General features: G+C 40.8%; 1 protein-coding gene across 1 annotated transcript in view; it reads right to left on the reverse strand.

Moving 5' to 3' along the window:
- The window catches only part of LOC129854004 (NLR family CARD domain-containing protein 3-like), a 43,034-nt gene extending 26,665 nt beyond the window's left edge, over nucleotides 1-16,369 (reverse strand). Inside the window, exons 1-3 of the mRNA XM_055920591.1 lie at nucleotides 12,962-16,369; nucleotides 12,192-12,335; nucleotides 418-534 (exon numbers count right to left, since the gene is read on the reverse strand). Of these exons, the coding sequence (XP_055776566.1) occupies nucleotides 418-534; nucleotides 12,192-12,319 (245 nt within the window). The 5' untranslated portion in view covers nucleotides 12,320-12,335; nucleotides 12,962-16,369. The remainder of the gene's footprint in view (nucleotides 1-417; nucleotides 535-12,191; nucleotides 12,336-12,961) is intronic.
- Nucleotides 16,370-17,060: the final 691 nt, after the last annotated feature.

A 17,060-nucleotide genomic window follows, 5' to 3' on the forward strand; every position in this document is an offset into this window, starting at 1 on the left:
CTATGAATTTAAAATCTTAGAACAATAATATTTTACACACCAATAAGCCTTCATTTCTGATGAAAAAACACAAATGTGTTTTTCACACACACACACACACACACACACACACACACACACACACACACACACACACACACACACACACACACACACACACACACACACACACACACACACACACACACACACACACACACACACACACACACACACACACACACACACACACACACACACACACACAGGGAGGGAACGTTGTGTTTGTTCAATATTGTTTTAGGACTATGAAAATTGGAAAAATGGATGGCCTATGGATTATGAAAAGAACAAAAAGAAATGGGAAAATGGGAGAGGAGAAATGACAAGAGACAGTGTTGTTTAACTCACTGACCATGACCCATGAGTTCTTCTTACCTTTGTTCAGTAGAAAAGTCTCCCTCTCTAAAGTTTAGAGGAGGATCCATAGACTGGTGACTCTTCATGGACACACAGCTGGGTACAGGGGAGGCTGGTCTCTCCTGCTTGATTGGGCTTCAACACAACAGAGACAAACAATTCATATCTCATCTACTCTGAGCTCAGATGGGGAAACAAGAGAAGAGTTTCATTCCAAACGCTTTATATCCATCTTCAGAAATGTTCGTAAATTTGCTTTTTTATTTAAATAAATTATGAAAGGGATTGGTGTGTTTTTTCACTATCTAATGATGGCATGGGGTTGTTCAATGACATAAATGTATATGTTTAAAATCTATCACTTGATGTTTTCATTTCAGAGAGACAAATAGTCATGTTTTGTTGCAAAATGCTATAAATCTGCCTTATAAAAAAAATAAAGGGAACACTTAAACAACACAATGTAACTCCAAGTCAATCACACTTCTGTGAAATCAAACTGTCCACTTAGGAAGCAACTCTGATTGACAATAAATTTCACATGCTGTTGTGCAAATGGAATAGACAAAAGGTGGAAATTATAGGCAATTAGCAAGACACCCCCAAAAAAGGAATGGTTCTGCAGGTGGTGACCACAGACCACTTCTCAGTTCCTATGCTTCCTGGCTGATGTTTTGGTCACTTTTGAATGCTGGCGGTGCTTTCACTCTAGTGGTAGCATGAGACGGAGTCTACAACCCACACAAGTGGCTCAGGTAGCGCAGTTCATCCAGGATGGCACATCAATGCGAGCTGTGGCAAAAAGGTTTGCAACTGCGACCCGGCCAAGGTAAAGCATAGCACATAGAATTCGACACATACAACAACACAGAGTTACACATGGAATAAACAAAACATACAGTCAATAATACAGTAGAAAAAAGAAAACAAAAAGTATATGTACAGTGAGTGCAAATGAGGTAAGATAAGGGAGTTAAGGCAATAAATAGGCCATGGTGGCGAAGTAATTACAATATAGCAATTAAACACTGGAATGGTAGATGTGCAGAAGATGAATGTGCAAGTAGAGATACTGGGGTGCAAAGAGATACTGGGGTGCAAATAAATAAATAAATACAGTATGGGGATGAGGTAGATAGATTGTCTGTTTACAGATTGGCTATGTACAGGAGCAGTGATCTGTGAGCTGCTCTAACAGCTGGTGCTTAAAGCTAGTGAGGGAGATATGAGTCTCCAGCTTCAGTGATTTTTGCAGTTCGTTCCAGTCATTGGCAGCAGAGAACTGGAAGGAAAGGCGACCAAAGTAGGAATTGGCTTTGGGGGTGACCAGTGAGATATACCTGCTGGAGCATGTGCTACAGCAGGTATATCTCACTGGTCACCCCCAAAGCCAATTCCTACTTTGGTCGCCTTTTCTTCCAGTTCTCTGCTGCCAGTTCTCTGCTGCTATGGATACCAGTGAGCTGAGATAAGGCGGGGCTTTACCTAGCAGAGACTTGTGGATAACATGTAGCCAGTGGGTTTGGCGTCGAGTATGAAGCGAGGGCCAACCAACGAGAGCGTACAGGTCGCAGTGGTGGGTAGTGTATGGGGCTTTGGTGACAAAACGGATGGCACTGTGATAGACTGCATCCAATTTGTTGAGTAGAGTGTTGGAGGCTATTTTATAGATGACATCGCCGAAGTCGAGGATCGGTAGGATACGAGATACTTTTACTCAAACGTACTTTTTACTCAAAATATCAAATATACACAGTAACAAATACACACACACACACACCATGACAGACCAAAAATACAATAAACAATCACTCACAAAATACCATATGGGGAACGGAGGGTTAAATAATAAACAAGTAATTAGTTGAGTGAAACCAGGTGTGAAAATGCAGACAGAACAAATGGAAAATGAAAAGCGGATCAGCGGTGGCTAGAAGGCCGGTGATGTCGACCGCTGAACGTCGCCCAAACAAGCAGAGGGAAGTCGTGACAAGGTCACCCAGTTCAAACTACATTTGAAAAGTAAAACAAACGTGGATTGTTTATCAGGTGTTTTGCCTTGCAATAATAAATATAATAAAATAACAAAACAAAAAAAGCTAAATGCTTCCAGGTTTTCATGGAAAAAATAATAAAATTACTATTTTGTACTATAATTGTATTTACTAACATAACATCATTACTAAAATAGTTTCTGAAAGTGTTCTACTCTACCCTACCCAGAATTAGGGTTAAGGCTAAAATAATTTATAACTAGTGTTAGGGTTCAGGGTTAAGTTCAAAATAGTTCATATGAACAAAGATTTCGATGCATATCAAATTACCCAGGAGCCATTTAGAAACAACAAGTCATCAAAAAAGTGTTATTTCCTTCGAAAAAAAATGTCCGTTTAATGTCCGTTCATGACCGTTTAAATCGGCAAAATCGTGAAAAAGAGGCCTGGGACATAGGTTTTGTTTAACTTCTTTGGGGTAGGGGGCAGTATTTTCACGTCCGGATGAAAAGCGTGCCCAGAGTAAATTGCCTGCTACTCAGGCCCAGAAGCTAGGAAATGCATATTATTAGTAGATTTGGATAGAAAACACTGATGTTTCTAAAACAGTTTGAATGATATCTGTGAGTATAACAGAACTCATATGGCAGGCGAAAACCTGAGAAAAATTCAAACAGGAAGTGGGAAGTCTGAGGTTTGTAGTTTTTCAAGTAAACACCTATCCAAAATACAGTGTAAATTTGGTCCGATTGCACTTCCTAAGGCTTTCACTGGATGTCTACAGTCTTTAGAACGTTGTTTCAGGCTTCTACTGTGAAAGGGGAGAGAATAAGATCTGTTTGAATCAGGGGTCTGGCAGAAAGCCTTAAATTAGTCACGCGCACGGCCGTGAGCGTGAGCTCCGATTCTTTTCATTTCTAAAGACAAAGGAATTGTCCGGTTGGAAAATTATTGAAGATTTATGATAAAAACATCCTAAAGATTGATTTTATACATCGTTTGACATGTTTCTACGAACTATAATATAACTTTTTTTACTTTTCGTCTGGACTTAGTGCACTTGTGCATTTGGATTACTGGACTAATCGTGCGAACAAAAATGAGGTATTTGGACATAAATTATGGACTTTATCGAACAAAACAAACATTTATTGTGGAACTGGGATTCCTGGGAGGGCATTCCGATGAAGATCATCAAAGGTAAGTGAATATTTATAATGCTATTTCTGACTTTTGTTGACTCCACAACATGGCGGGTATCTGTATGGTGGCTCGGCGCTGGTGTCTGGTGGCTGAGCGCTGATTATTGCATTGTGTGCTTTCGCCGTAAAGCTTTTTTGAAATCGGACACAGTGGTGGGATTAACAACAAGGTTTTCTTTAAAATGGTGTATAATACTTGTATGTTTGAGGAATTTTAATTCTGAGATTTCTGTTGTTTGAATTTTGCGCTCCGCTGGCTGTTGTCAAATCGATCCCGTTAATGGGATTTCAGCCGTAAGAAGTTAAACGTTTGATGGCTATGTGCCAGCCATCTCTAGGACTGTGGGTCACTACAACATGTACCCAGGTCAATAGTGACCTTGTGCACGAAGTAGCTGTTACCATATTATTAATATTATTATTATTAATAATAATAATGATAACAATCTAAACACTTGCTTTGAGGATAATACAATGCCACCATCGTGGCTTGCTTGCAAAGACTGCGGCAGCCCCCTCTCCTTCTCAGTGGCTGATGTGAGTAAAACATTTAAACATGTTGACCCTCGCAAGGCTGCTGGCCCAGACGGCATCTCTAGCCGCGTCCTCAGACCAGCTGGCTGGTGTGTTTACGGACATATTTAATCGCTCCCTATCCCAGTCTGTTGTCCCCACATGCTTCAAGATGGCTACCATTGTTCCTGTTCCCAAGAAGGAAAATATATATAACACCGCCACCCTAGACCCACTTCAGTTTGCATACCACCCCAACAGGTCCACAGATGACGCAATCGCCATCGCACTGCACACTCCATCTGGACAGTAAGAATACCTATGTAAGAATGCTGTTCATTGACTACAGCTCAGCATTCAACACCATAGCACACTCCAAGCTCATCATCAAGCTGGAGGCCCTGGGTCTCAACCTCTCCCTGTGCAACTGGGTCCTGGACTTTCTGACGGGCCACCCCAGGTGGTGAAGGTAGGAAACAACATCTCCACTTCGCTGACTCTTAACACTGGGCCCCCATAAGGGTGTGTGCTCAGCCCCATCTTCTACTCCCTGTTCACCCACAACTGCGTGTCCATGCACGCCTCCAACTCAATCATCAAGTTTGCAGACGACACAACAGTAGTTGGCTTGATCACCATCAACAACGAGACAGCCTACAGAGAGGAGGTGAGGGCACTCGGAGTGTGGTGTCAGGAAAACAACCTCTCACTAAACGTCAACAAAACAAAGGAGATGATAGTTGACTTCAGGAAACAGCAGAGGGAGCACCCCCCTACCTACATCGAATGGACAGCAGTGGAGAAGGTGAAACGTTTTATGTTCCAGGGCGTACACATCACAGACTAACTGAAATGGTCCACCCACACAGACAGTGTGGTGAAGAAGGCTCAACAGCGCCTCTTCAACCTCAGGAGGCTAAAAGAAATTTCTCTTGTCACCCAAAACCTTGACAAACTTTTACAGATGCACAATAGTGAGCATCCTGTCAGGCTGTATCACCACCTGGTACGGCAACTGCACCGCCCTCAACCGCAAGGCTCTCTAGAGGATGGTGCGGTCTGCACAACACATCACCAGGGGCAAAGTATCTGCCCTCCATGACACCTACAGCACCCGATGTCACATGAAGGCCAAAAATATCATCAAGGACAACAACCACCAGAGCCACTGCCTGTTCACACCGTTATCATCCAGAAGGCGAGGTCAGTACAGGTGCATCAAAGCTGGGACCGAGAGACTGAAAAACAGCTTCTATCTCAAAGCCATCAGACTGTTAAACAGCCATCACTAATATTGAGTGGCTGCCGACAGCATACTGACTCAAATCTCTAGCCACTTTAATAATAAAACATTTATGACATCGCCGAAGTCGAGGATCGGTAGGAAAGTCAGTTTTACTAGGGTAAGTTTGGAGCGTGAGTGAAGGAGGCTTTGTTGCGAAATAGAAAGCTGATTCTAGATTTGATTTTGGATTAGAAATGTTTAATATTGTGTCTGGAAGGAGAGTTTACAGTCTAGCCAGACACTTAGGTATTTGTACAAATTCGAGGCCAGAACCGTCCAAAGTAGTGATGCTAGTCAGGCGGGCGGGTGCGGACGGTTGAAAAGCATGCATTTGGTTTTACTAGCGATTAAGAGCAGTTGGAGGCCATGTAAGGAGTGTTGTATGGCATTGAAGCTCGTTTGGAGGTTAGTTAACACAGTGTCCAAATAGTGAATAGTGAAGTGAAGCTGGCATTGTGACGCAGAACAATGAGCTAGTAATAGAACGTTCAGAAGGTGAGTTGGTGCCACGGTGCTCAATAGAACTAATAGGAGCTGGAAGGGTAAAACATGCCTTAATTAAAGATAAACTTCTCCTTAATGCAACCGCTGTGTCAGATTTAAAAAAAACTATAGGGTGAAGCACACCATACAATAATCTGAGTACAGTGCTCAGCCACCAAAACAAGCCATACAGATACCCGCCATGTTGTGGAGTCAACAAAAGTCAGAAATAGCGCTATAAATATTCACTTACCTTTGATGATTTTCATCGGAGTGCACTCCCAGGAATCCTAGTTCCACAATAAATGTTTGTTTTGTTCGATAAAGTCCATAATTTATGTCCAAATACCTCCTTTTTGTTCGCGCGTTTAGTTCCCTAATCCAAATGCACAAGTGGTGAGCACAAAGTCCAGACAAAAAGTCAGAAAAGTTCCATTACAGTTCGTAGAAACATGTCAACCGATGTATATAATCAATCTTTGGGATGTTTTATATCATAAATCTTCAATAATATTCCAACCGGACAATTCAGTTGTCATTAGTAAGGAAAGGGAACGGAGCTCGCGCTCACGGCCGCGCACGATAAACACCTAAAGGCTTTCAGCCTGACCACTTACTGTGAGTGGTCTTATTCTCTCCCCTTTCACAATAGAAGCCTGAAACAACTTTCTAAAGACTTTTGACATCTAGTGGAAGCCTTAGCAAGTGCAATCTGACCAAATCTACACTGTATATTGGATAGGCATCACTTGAAAAACTACAAACCTCCGATTTCCCACTTCCTGGTTGGATTTTTCTCAGGTTTTCGCCTGCCATATGAGTTCTGTTATACTCACAGACATGATTCAAACAGTTTTAGAAACTTCAGAGCGTTTTCCATCCAAATTTACTAATAATATGCATATCCTAGTTTCTGGGCCTGAGTAGCAGACAGTTTACTCTGGGTATGCATTTCATCCGTACGTGAAAATACTGCCCCCTATCCCAAAGAGTTAAATACGTTTTTTTTGTTGCAATTACTTCATAACTAGGGACATAAGGTAATATTATGAAACTGGGCTCCATGGCGGATGCAATTAACTGTTTTTTTTATATTTTTTTATATCAGAAAAGAAGCATTGTTCAAAATGGAATGTGTCCATCCTACGCCCAGAAAATAATATTTAAAATGTCGGTCCTTGGATGCAGAGGGGTTAAACACTAAAGTTACCGTCCATCTAGTGAAGAGAGGAGATCCGGACAGCCAGCATGCGTCAACGAGAGAGGGAGAAGCCCTCCACGGGATTTAACAGGTGGAAGAAACAACTGGGGAGCTCCATCGGTCCACAAGAAATGCAGGCAGCCGTTTATGATGTAGTGGTTGCTAGGATAACTACGATGCTTCTGGTCGAGTAGCTAGCTTACCTAGCTGTACCGACTAGCTTGGCTAGCTAGCAGGTCGTTTGTCCGTCCCTCGTCTCGAGAATGATGACGAATCCGATGAACCACAATTGAAACGAGGATAGAGAGTGAAAAGGATCTGGCTACACTCATACTGTCCCTGACTGTAAAGCTAAAAACTAATTGAACAATAAACTTCGGCTCTCAACACTGTAGCGAACTCCGTCGTTGTTCCCCAAGATCACCTCAGCCAACTCTGCGCGTAACCAGACAACATTCTTGGCGCCAAACCGTACGTGGACGCGGACAGTTCCAGAACGCGGACATGAGCAGTGCAACACAAACAACTAAACCCAGTCTTTACAATGGGAAACTTTAGTAATATTCATTTATTATTATGTTAAACAAACATTTTACGTTTTTTATAATAATATTTTGAGATCTGTGCCCACATCCACAAAGTGTCTCTGAGTATAAATTGTTATAAGAGCTAAGAGTAAATACATTTTAGTCTTTCTATTATGGGTATAAATTAAAGTTAGGCATGAAAACTCCTTAGGGATAGGCCCCTTTTTCTCTCAATTTCCGCCTGAAAGATGTGCCCAAAGTAAACTGCCTGTAGCTCAGGCCCTGAAGCCAGGAAATGCATATAATTGGTGCCATTGGAAAGAAAACACTTGAAGTTTGTAGAAATGTTAAAATAATGTAGGCGAATATAACACAATAGATATGGTAGGAGGAAATCCAAAGAAAAACCAGCTGGAATATATATTTTTTTGAGAGACCATCCTCTTCGAAATGGAATAAAAAACTAATATTGTAAAATAGCTCTCTGGATACAATTCCTATGGCTTCCACAAGATGTCAGCAGTGTATGTTCAAGGTTTCAGGCTTGTAACTTCAAATTCTTCAGATTTGCCCTCAAGGACCGCCGCGCCACCCCACCCTACACGAAACACATCCCTTATTTTAAGAGTTTTTACAATTCCCAATGGGAAAAATGTATGGTGGAAAAACTATTGGATGTTCACAGCAATGCTAAAAAAATTACAGATAAATTGAAAATGAGAGGCTACTAGGACAAAACTCTTGATGCTGCAATGATGAAAGTATCTCAAAAATCCAATAGAGGAATTGCTATAAACTCAACCGAAAGAAGAAAACAACCATCTTCTACACCAAGTACACTAAGAATTGGGAGAAAATTAAAGCAATCCTGAAAAAAGCACTGGGATATTCTGCAATCAGACAAAACAATCACACACCTCTTCAAGGAACCCCCACTGGTGGTCTATAAGCGTGGTCGCAATATTGGAGATAGTTTGGTGAGATCTGACCTGCCCCCTGAGCCCACTCAGACACTCTTGACACCCATTCCAAAAGGGAACTACAAATGTGGGTCATAAGCACAGTGCAATAGCACTATAAAAACATCCTTCTTCAGACACCCACATACAGTAGAGGCAGAAAATCCCTGTTAGGGGATCATCTCATGCAAGACCAAGGGAGTAATCTATCTCATCACCTGTTCATGTGGAAAAGCCTACGTAGGACAAACGAAAAGACAATTAAAACAACACATAGCTGAACACCGCAGCTCAATCAGGTGTAAGAACACTGACTATCCAGTAGCAGCTCACTTTGTTGAAGCTAACCATCCAATCTCCCCCTCAAATACACAGGCATTGAGCATGTTGCTCCACCAAGGAGAGGAGGTAACATGGAGATCCTATTACTACAAAGGGAGACAGAATATCCTGTCTAAAAACATTGACCCCTAGTGGTCTGAATACTGACTTTGATCTCAGGACCTTATGAACAATTCTCTCTTTTACATGGATATATTCTTTCTACATCTTATCACAGTACACCCAATATGTTCTCCTGTTGATGATGTTTATTATGCATTAAGGTTGAACCAAAACATTACATTAAATAGGAAACAATTAAAAATGTGAAATTGAACAAAACAATAATGTATTTTGGTGCTAATGTTAACCTGTTGAGGATGGGGGCGCTGTTGAGACTATTTATGCTAATTGGGTAATTTTTGAAACGGCTTCCCACAAAATCCTTGATCGTACAATATGCATATTATTATTATTATTGGATAGAAAACAGTCTATAGTTTCTATAGGAGTTGAAATTTTGTCTCTAAGTGGAACAGAGCCCATTCTACAGCAATTTCCCTGACATGGAGTCAGATTTCAGAAATGTTGGCCACTGTTCTGAAGTCAGTTAAAAGGGCACTGTTATTGCTATGACTATACGGACACTTCTTACGTCTTCCCCTGGATGCCTTTACGTGATGACGATTCCAATGGGGTCGATTGCGCGTTCACAGGTCCTATAAATTAAAAAACCCTGTAGCTAGCAAGTCTTTTCTTGGTGCGTAACGCGCGTGGAAGACACCGACCCGCTCCTGTTCCAAGCGTTAGTTTAGCCTGTTATATTTCTCCGGTCATCTTTTCACTCGTTATAGGAGTTAAAAACATCATAAGGTAGTTAATTTAAAGCGTTTTATAGCAATTTATATCCGTTTAGTGCGATTTTGGGACATTTATTTTTGAAACGATGTGAATAGCTGGGCACGCTTTTCAGTTCATCCCGAACGCAGTTGGCATTTCCACATGGCAAGAGGACAGCTTTCCACCAAAAGACGATTACTCCCAAGAAAGGATCCTTTGCCCAAGATACTGATGGAAGAACAGCTCAAAGTAGGACATTTTTATTATGATAAATCGTGTTTCTGTCGAAACATTTTAGTGGCTTAGGACGCCATGTTTTTTGACGTAGCTTCGCTTGGCGCAAACTGTATTGAAAAGTAAGGATAAATTAAAAAATGTAATTCCGCAATTGTATTAAGAATTAAATTGTCTATCAATCCCTGTCCACCCTATATTTTTTAGTCACGTTTATGAGTATTTATGTATAAGAGTAGATCACTGTCTAAGTGGCGCAAGGACATTTTCTGACCAGCTGAGCTACATTTCACATTGTCTAACCATGATTTTGGTGGCTAAATATAAACATTTTCGATCAAACTCTATATGGATTGTGTAATATGATGTTACAGGAGTGTCATCTGAAGAATTCTGAGAAGGTTAGTGAAAAAATTAATATATTTTTGGCGATGTTGACGTTATCGCCAACTTTGGCTAGAATCAATGCTGGGCTGCTATGTGCTATGTGCTATGCTAATATAACGATTTATTGTGTTTTAGCTGTAAGACACTTAGAAAATCTGAAATATTGTCTGTATTCACAGGATCTGTGTCTTTCGATTCGTGTATGCTGTGTATTTTTACGAAATGTTTGATGATTAGTAAGTAGGTAAACACGTTGCTCAATGTAGTTTTTCTAGTCCATTTGTGACGGTGGGTGCAATTGTAACCTATGCCATCTACCTGAAATATGCACTTTTTTCTAACAAAACCTATCCCATACCATAAATATGTTATCAGACGGTCATCTGATGAGTTTTTTTGTTGGTTAGGGGCTATAAATATCTTAGTTTAGCCGAATTGGTGATGGCTACTGGTGTTGGTGGACAAATAAAAGATGGTGGATTATGCTAATGTGTTTTTAGGTAATAGATGTACATCTTTACATATTGTGTCTTCCCTGTAAAACATTTTAAAAATCGGACATGTTGACTGGATTCACAAGATCTGTGTCTTTCATTAGCTGTATTGGACTTTAATGTGTGAAAGTTAAATATTTAAAAAAAATATTTTTTTTGAATTTCGCAGCACTGGTTTTTCAGTGGGGGGGGGGGGGGTGTGCCGCTAGTGCCACGCTGATCCTAGACAGGTTATGTACAATATTCAATTACGTTTTCATATGATAACAATAGACTAATATATTCAATATGTTATAAACTATTGTTTTTTTTAACAGTTTCATTACTTCATTCTAATTAACTTAATAATTATGACACACCCCTCACTATTGTCATTGGTTGCACTAATTGCACTGTTTGCCTATATAACCTGGTTCAAGTATTCATGACATTACCCTGAAAGAGGCACAGTGATGGTGAAACGTTGGTGATTTACCCAATAAATTACTGGGAGTCTATATATGGAGTGTGGGACTCAATTTATTTATTATATCTTATAGTTTCTTAGACGTTAGTCAGAACCTCCACATAAAAAAAATATCTGGGTGTGCACCAGCTCATGTTTTTTATTGGAAAAACTATTGGAACCATTTCCGTTTGACCGCTAGGTGTTATGGGTATTACGACACCTCCACTGTGGTGCTCTATAAAACTATTGGAACCATTTCCCTATTTGACCGCTAGGTGTTATGGGTATTATGACACCTCCTTTGTGGGGCTCTATAAAACTATTGGAACCATTTCCCTGTTTGACCGCTAGGTGTTATGGGTATTATAACACCTCCACTGTGGGGCTCTATAAAACTATTGGAACCATTTCCCTGTTTGACCACTAGGTGTTATGGGTATTATAACACCTCCACTGTGGGGCTCTATAGCGCAAATGAAATGGGAGAATCTAGAGAATGCAACAATATTTGTTTCATCTTGCTGTGATGATCTCAGTAAAATGTCATACGCTAAAATCTATGAATTTAAAATCTTAGAACAATAATATTTTACACACCAATAAGCCTTAATTTCTGATGAAAAAACACAAATGTGAAAAGATGGTGGATATAGTGTTTTGGATGGTGGATATAGTGTTTTGGATATAAACTCTTCTTAAAATAAAATCTCTGTATCTATGTTCTAGGTACAGTTGATCTTTGGATGCAATAATATCTGGTCAAAGTCTAGTGACACAACACCATAGTATATCATAAACATAACAGCAGTTGGCCAGTAAAGGCCATGGCATACTATAAAACGTCAACTAGGTTTGGCTTCGGGACAATTTTTTTGAGTAAAAGTAAAAAAAAATGTAATCTCACCTCTTAGATTTGGTGCCATGTTCCCCAGAGACACTCCTTTTAGAGGCAGAGCCTTCCTCCTCTCTCTCCTCAGTGAGACTAATTTTAGAGGCTTGGTCCCCCTCATCTTTCTCCCCAGAGAGACTCATTTTAGAGCACTGACCCCTAAACAGAGATCCAGCATGTTGGTTGTGGTTAACACAGTGACAATTAATTCTTGAAGGTCAATTGTTCTATTTGATTCATTATCTCTTAGAAATAAAACATTTACTAACAGATACATCCAAACAGTCAGGTGATTTAATTAATAGATAACTAATAATAATACCAATATAATAAGAGTAATATTATTAATAATAATAATGTCTCACTTTCTCTTTTAATAATTCCACTCATTCTAGTGTGCTGCTTTGTTCAACAGGTATTTTATTATGTTATAACTGAATTCAGTTCATAATAACAATGTTAAGAAAAGTATGTTCAGTGGTTTCATACCAAATTACAAAGGAAGCAGGAGCTCATTGTAATTTAGAAAACAACAAATGTTCTGATATTCTGAAAGATGATTTTTACTAATTGTAAAATAACCACGATATATGAACAATATGTTTTTGAATTGAATTTGCCTATGCCCAGTTAGCTCCATTTTGTATGATTGAACTGTCACGTACCTGTCCCAGGTGAAATGGACTGTTAGATCCGAGTGCTTCCCTGTCATTCACTATACTATAATAAAACCATACATTTAATGTCTCTACACACTTTACAATAATCACTGGGAAGATTCCTACCTTGTAGCCTGAATTCAAAACCAGAACATGTCAAGTCATTGAGATATTTTCCGTTGTGCTGAGAGAGCACCTGCCTGATGACAAGTGTCTCTGTATCTATGTTCTAGGTACAGTTGATCTTTGGATGCAATAATATCTGGTCAAAGTCTAGTGACACAACACCATAGTATATCATAAACATAACAGCAGTTGGCCAGTAAAGGCCATGGCATACTATAAAACGTCAACTAGGTTTGGCTTCGGGACAATTTTTTTGAGTAAAAGTTGGCGGGCCAGAACATAATTAGCATATATATTAGCACAATGAATAGGCCTACACTAGAAATTTAACAACAGTTTAACACATTTGATTAGTACATAATACATTCAGTGACAATAAAATAATTTAGATCTGATGAAGTTAATAAAATCAGAAAAATCTATTAAATTATAATTCTTTGTTTATTTCTCTGTGCGTTGATAGGTGCGGAAAAACAGCTCTAGTCCACACTACTTTTTTTAACGTCAACATTCGTTCAGAACAATTAGCTTGATAGTGTTAGGTGGAGCGGCACAGGGGAACCCAAGAGCAGACTCAGACCAGGAAACTGGATGAATAAACCAAAATATTTATTGCCAAACAGGGAGAGATGGAGTGCAGGCCAGAGGAAGCTCGGGTGGGTTGTAGGAAACCAGATGTGGAGGCTGATGTTGGAGTGAGCTGGGTTGAGACACGGTAAACAGAATCAGAGTGGCAAAACTGCAGTGAGAGGATAAACAGCGTCAGACAGGGAAACAGGCACAGCAGGGTAACAGGATCTTGAATAATCATAAATAGCTAGAAGCAAAAACTGTCTGAGCAGAGATTACGATCTGGCAGAGTGGAAGTGACAGGACTGAGTATTTGTAAAGGTCTTGATTATGGAACGGGTTGCAGCTGGTGGGGATCTGCTCTGACTCCAGCACACCTGTCTCCAACCACACAATTACACAGAGAGGGAGAGGGAGAGAGAGAGAGTGTATTGGGGGAGTGGCTGCAGGTCAAGAAGACACCGGATGAACACAAGAGGGCGTAGCAGGAGCAGATGTGACAGATAGCAAGAGAACATGTCGCTCTCAAAAAGTAGCAAAAGACAGGTGGATAAAGAAAATCGAAGTTTCAGGGAAGAACGGACAGAGAGATATGCATTCATCTAACCATCTATCTCCATACGGACAGAGAGATATGCATTCATCTAACCATCTATCTCCAAACGGACAGTGAGATGTGCATTCATCTAACCATCTATCTTCATACGGACAGAGAGATATGCATTCATCTAACCATCTATCTCCAAACGGACAGTGAGATATGCATTCATCTAACCATCTATCTCCATACAGACAGAGAGATATGCATTCATCTAACCATCTATCTCCATATGGACAGAGAGATATGCATTCATCTAACCATCTATCTCCAAACAGACAGAGAGATATGCATTCATCTAACCATCTATCTCCAAACAGACAGAGAGATATGCATTCATCTAACCATCTACTGCATCTCCAAACAGACAGAGAGATATGCATTCATCTAACCATCTATCTCCAAACAGACAGAGAGATATGCATTCATCTTACCATCATACTCCAATGCCAAGCCAGTGTGTCTTGTTTGCAATGAAAGTATCACTGTTTGCAAATAATTATATCTCATTCTGCATTATCTATTATTATTAATCTAAGCATGATACTTTCAAAGTGGACTTCCCGCCCCTGACAGAGGCCCGACACAGAAAAAGTTAAGCATTAACTACAAGCTACAAACACGGCAGTAGAGCATTTTCCCCTGGCTATTGATGAGAGAACTGACGACACCGATGTAGCACAGTTGTGTGTTTCTGTCTGTTATTTTCATGGAAATGACTTTAAAGAAGAGCTACTTGCACTGATTCCCCTGGAAGGACACACCACTGGGGATGTTCCCCTGGAAAGACACACCACTGGGGACGTTCCCCTGGAAGGACACACCACCGGGGACATCCTATTCACAAAGCTAGAAGAATTGTCTACACAGCATGGCTTGTCATTCGAAGAAGTCAACTCGGTGGTCTCCGACGGGGCTCCTGCTATGATGGGCAGACATAGGGGCCTGGTCAGCAGGTTGAAGGAGATCGCCCTACAAATGAATGGCTGGCATGGTCTCATCCATCAGAGTGTGCTGTGTGTCAGACTAAACATGGTTTACATTGTCTCATCCATCAGAGTGTGCTGTGTGTCAGACTGAACATGGTTTACATTGTCTCATCCATCAGAGTGTGCTGTGTGTCAGACTAAACATGGTTTACATTGTCTTATCCATCAGTGTGCTGTGTGTCAGACTAAACATGGTTTACATTGTCTCATCCATCAGAGTGTGCTGTGTGTCAGACTAAACGTGGTTTACATTGTCTCATCCATCAGAGTGTGCTGTGTGTCAGACTAAACATGGTTTACATTGTCTCATCCATCAGAGTGTGCTGTGTGTCAGACTAAACGTGGTTTACATTGTCTCATCCATCAGAGTGTGCTGTGTGCCAGACTAAACGTGGTTTACATTGTCTTATCCATCAGAGTGTGCTGTGTGCCAGACTAAACGTGGTTTACATTGTCTTATCCATCAGAGTGTGCTGTGTGCCAGACTAAACATGGTTTACATTGTCTTATCCATCAGAGTGTGCTGTGTGCCAGACTAAACATGGTTTACATTGTCTCATCCATCAGAGTGTGCTGTGTGCCAGACTAAACATGGTTTACATTGTCTCATCCATCAGAGTGTGCTGTGTGTCAGACTAAATGCTGAGCTAAAAGATATGATGGATAAAGTCATGCGCATAATTACCTTTGTCAGGTGGACATCAAGCAACACAACGCCGTCTTTTCCACAAGCTTGTGACAGAATCAGAGGAGGCCATCCAGGATGATCTCCTGCTTCACAACAACGTGCGCTGGCTGAGTAAAGGAAAAGCTCTAGAGCCATTCTGTGAGCTGCATGACCAGGTTGTGGATTTTGTCAGAAAAAGTTAAATGAGGGCAGCAGCTGACCACCTTCGTATTCTGGAAATTGAGGAAATCCTCTCAGATATTGCTTTTTTGTCGACACTCAGTAACTTAAACGGGTTACATCTGCAGTTACAAGGAAGAGGGAAAACAGTTGTGGACTTGAGGCCTTTACTAGGAAGCTTGAGTTGTTGGATTTGGACTTGTCCTCTGGAAGGCTACTGCACTTCAGCACACTGAAGAAACGACAGGCAGTTGGACAAGGCCGATTTGGAAGATTTCATCAAGTAGCTGAGGGACAACTTCTCCACCGGATTAGAAGACTACAGCAGCCCAATGATATCATTACAGCATGCCCAAGGATATCATTACAGCATGCCCAAGGATATCATTACAGCATGCCCAAGGATATCATTACAGCAGCCCGATGATATCATTACAGCAGCCCGATGATATCATTACAGCATGCCCAAGGATATCATTACAGCATGCCCAAGGATATCATTACAGCAGCCCGATGATATCATTATACCATGCCATTATACCATCATTATACAGTACCATTATACCATGCAGTCCGACCAGGTGGAGAACTCTCCTCCCTTGCTAATACGATACCCTCGCTGGATGAGGCGCAATTCAAACTGATCTGATTGAATTTCAAATTGAATTAGAGCCAAATCAGGGATGCGCTCAGGAGTGCTGAGTCCTTGTATGCGTTTTGGGTGGCATGCTCAGAGGAACATAGCACAATAAAGAATCATACTTTTTAAGTGCTAACAATGTTTGGATCGAATTACACTTGCGAGTCCTCCTTTTCTTCTATGAACACAATCAAGACTCACGATAGGAACCAGCTTTCACATAAATCATTCAAGACTCACGACAGGAACCGGCTTTCACATAAGTCAATCAAGACTCACGACAGGAACCGGCTTTCACATAAGTCAATCAAGACTCACGACAGGAACCGGCTTTCACATAAGTCAATCAAGACTCACGACAGGAACCGGCTTTCACATAAGTCAATCAAGACTCACGACAGGAACCGGCTTTCACATAAGTCAATCAAGACTCACGACAGGAACCGGCTTTCACA

This window comes from Salvelinus fontinalis, chromosome 4 (assembly GCF_029448725.1).
Source record: "Salvelinus fontinalis isolate EN_2023a chromosome 4, ASM2944872v1, whole genome shotgun sequence".
Lineage (NCBI taxonomy): Eukaryota > Metazoa > Chordata > Actinopteri > Salmoniformes > Salmonidae > Salvelinus > Salvelinus fontinalis.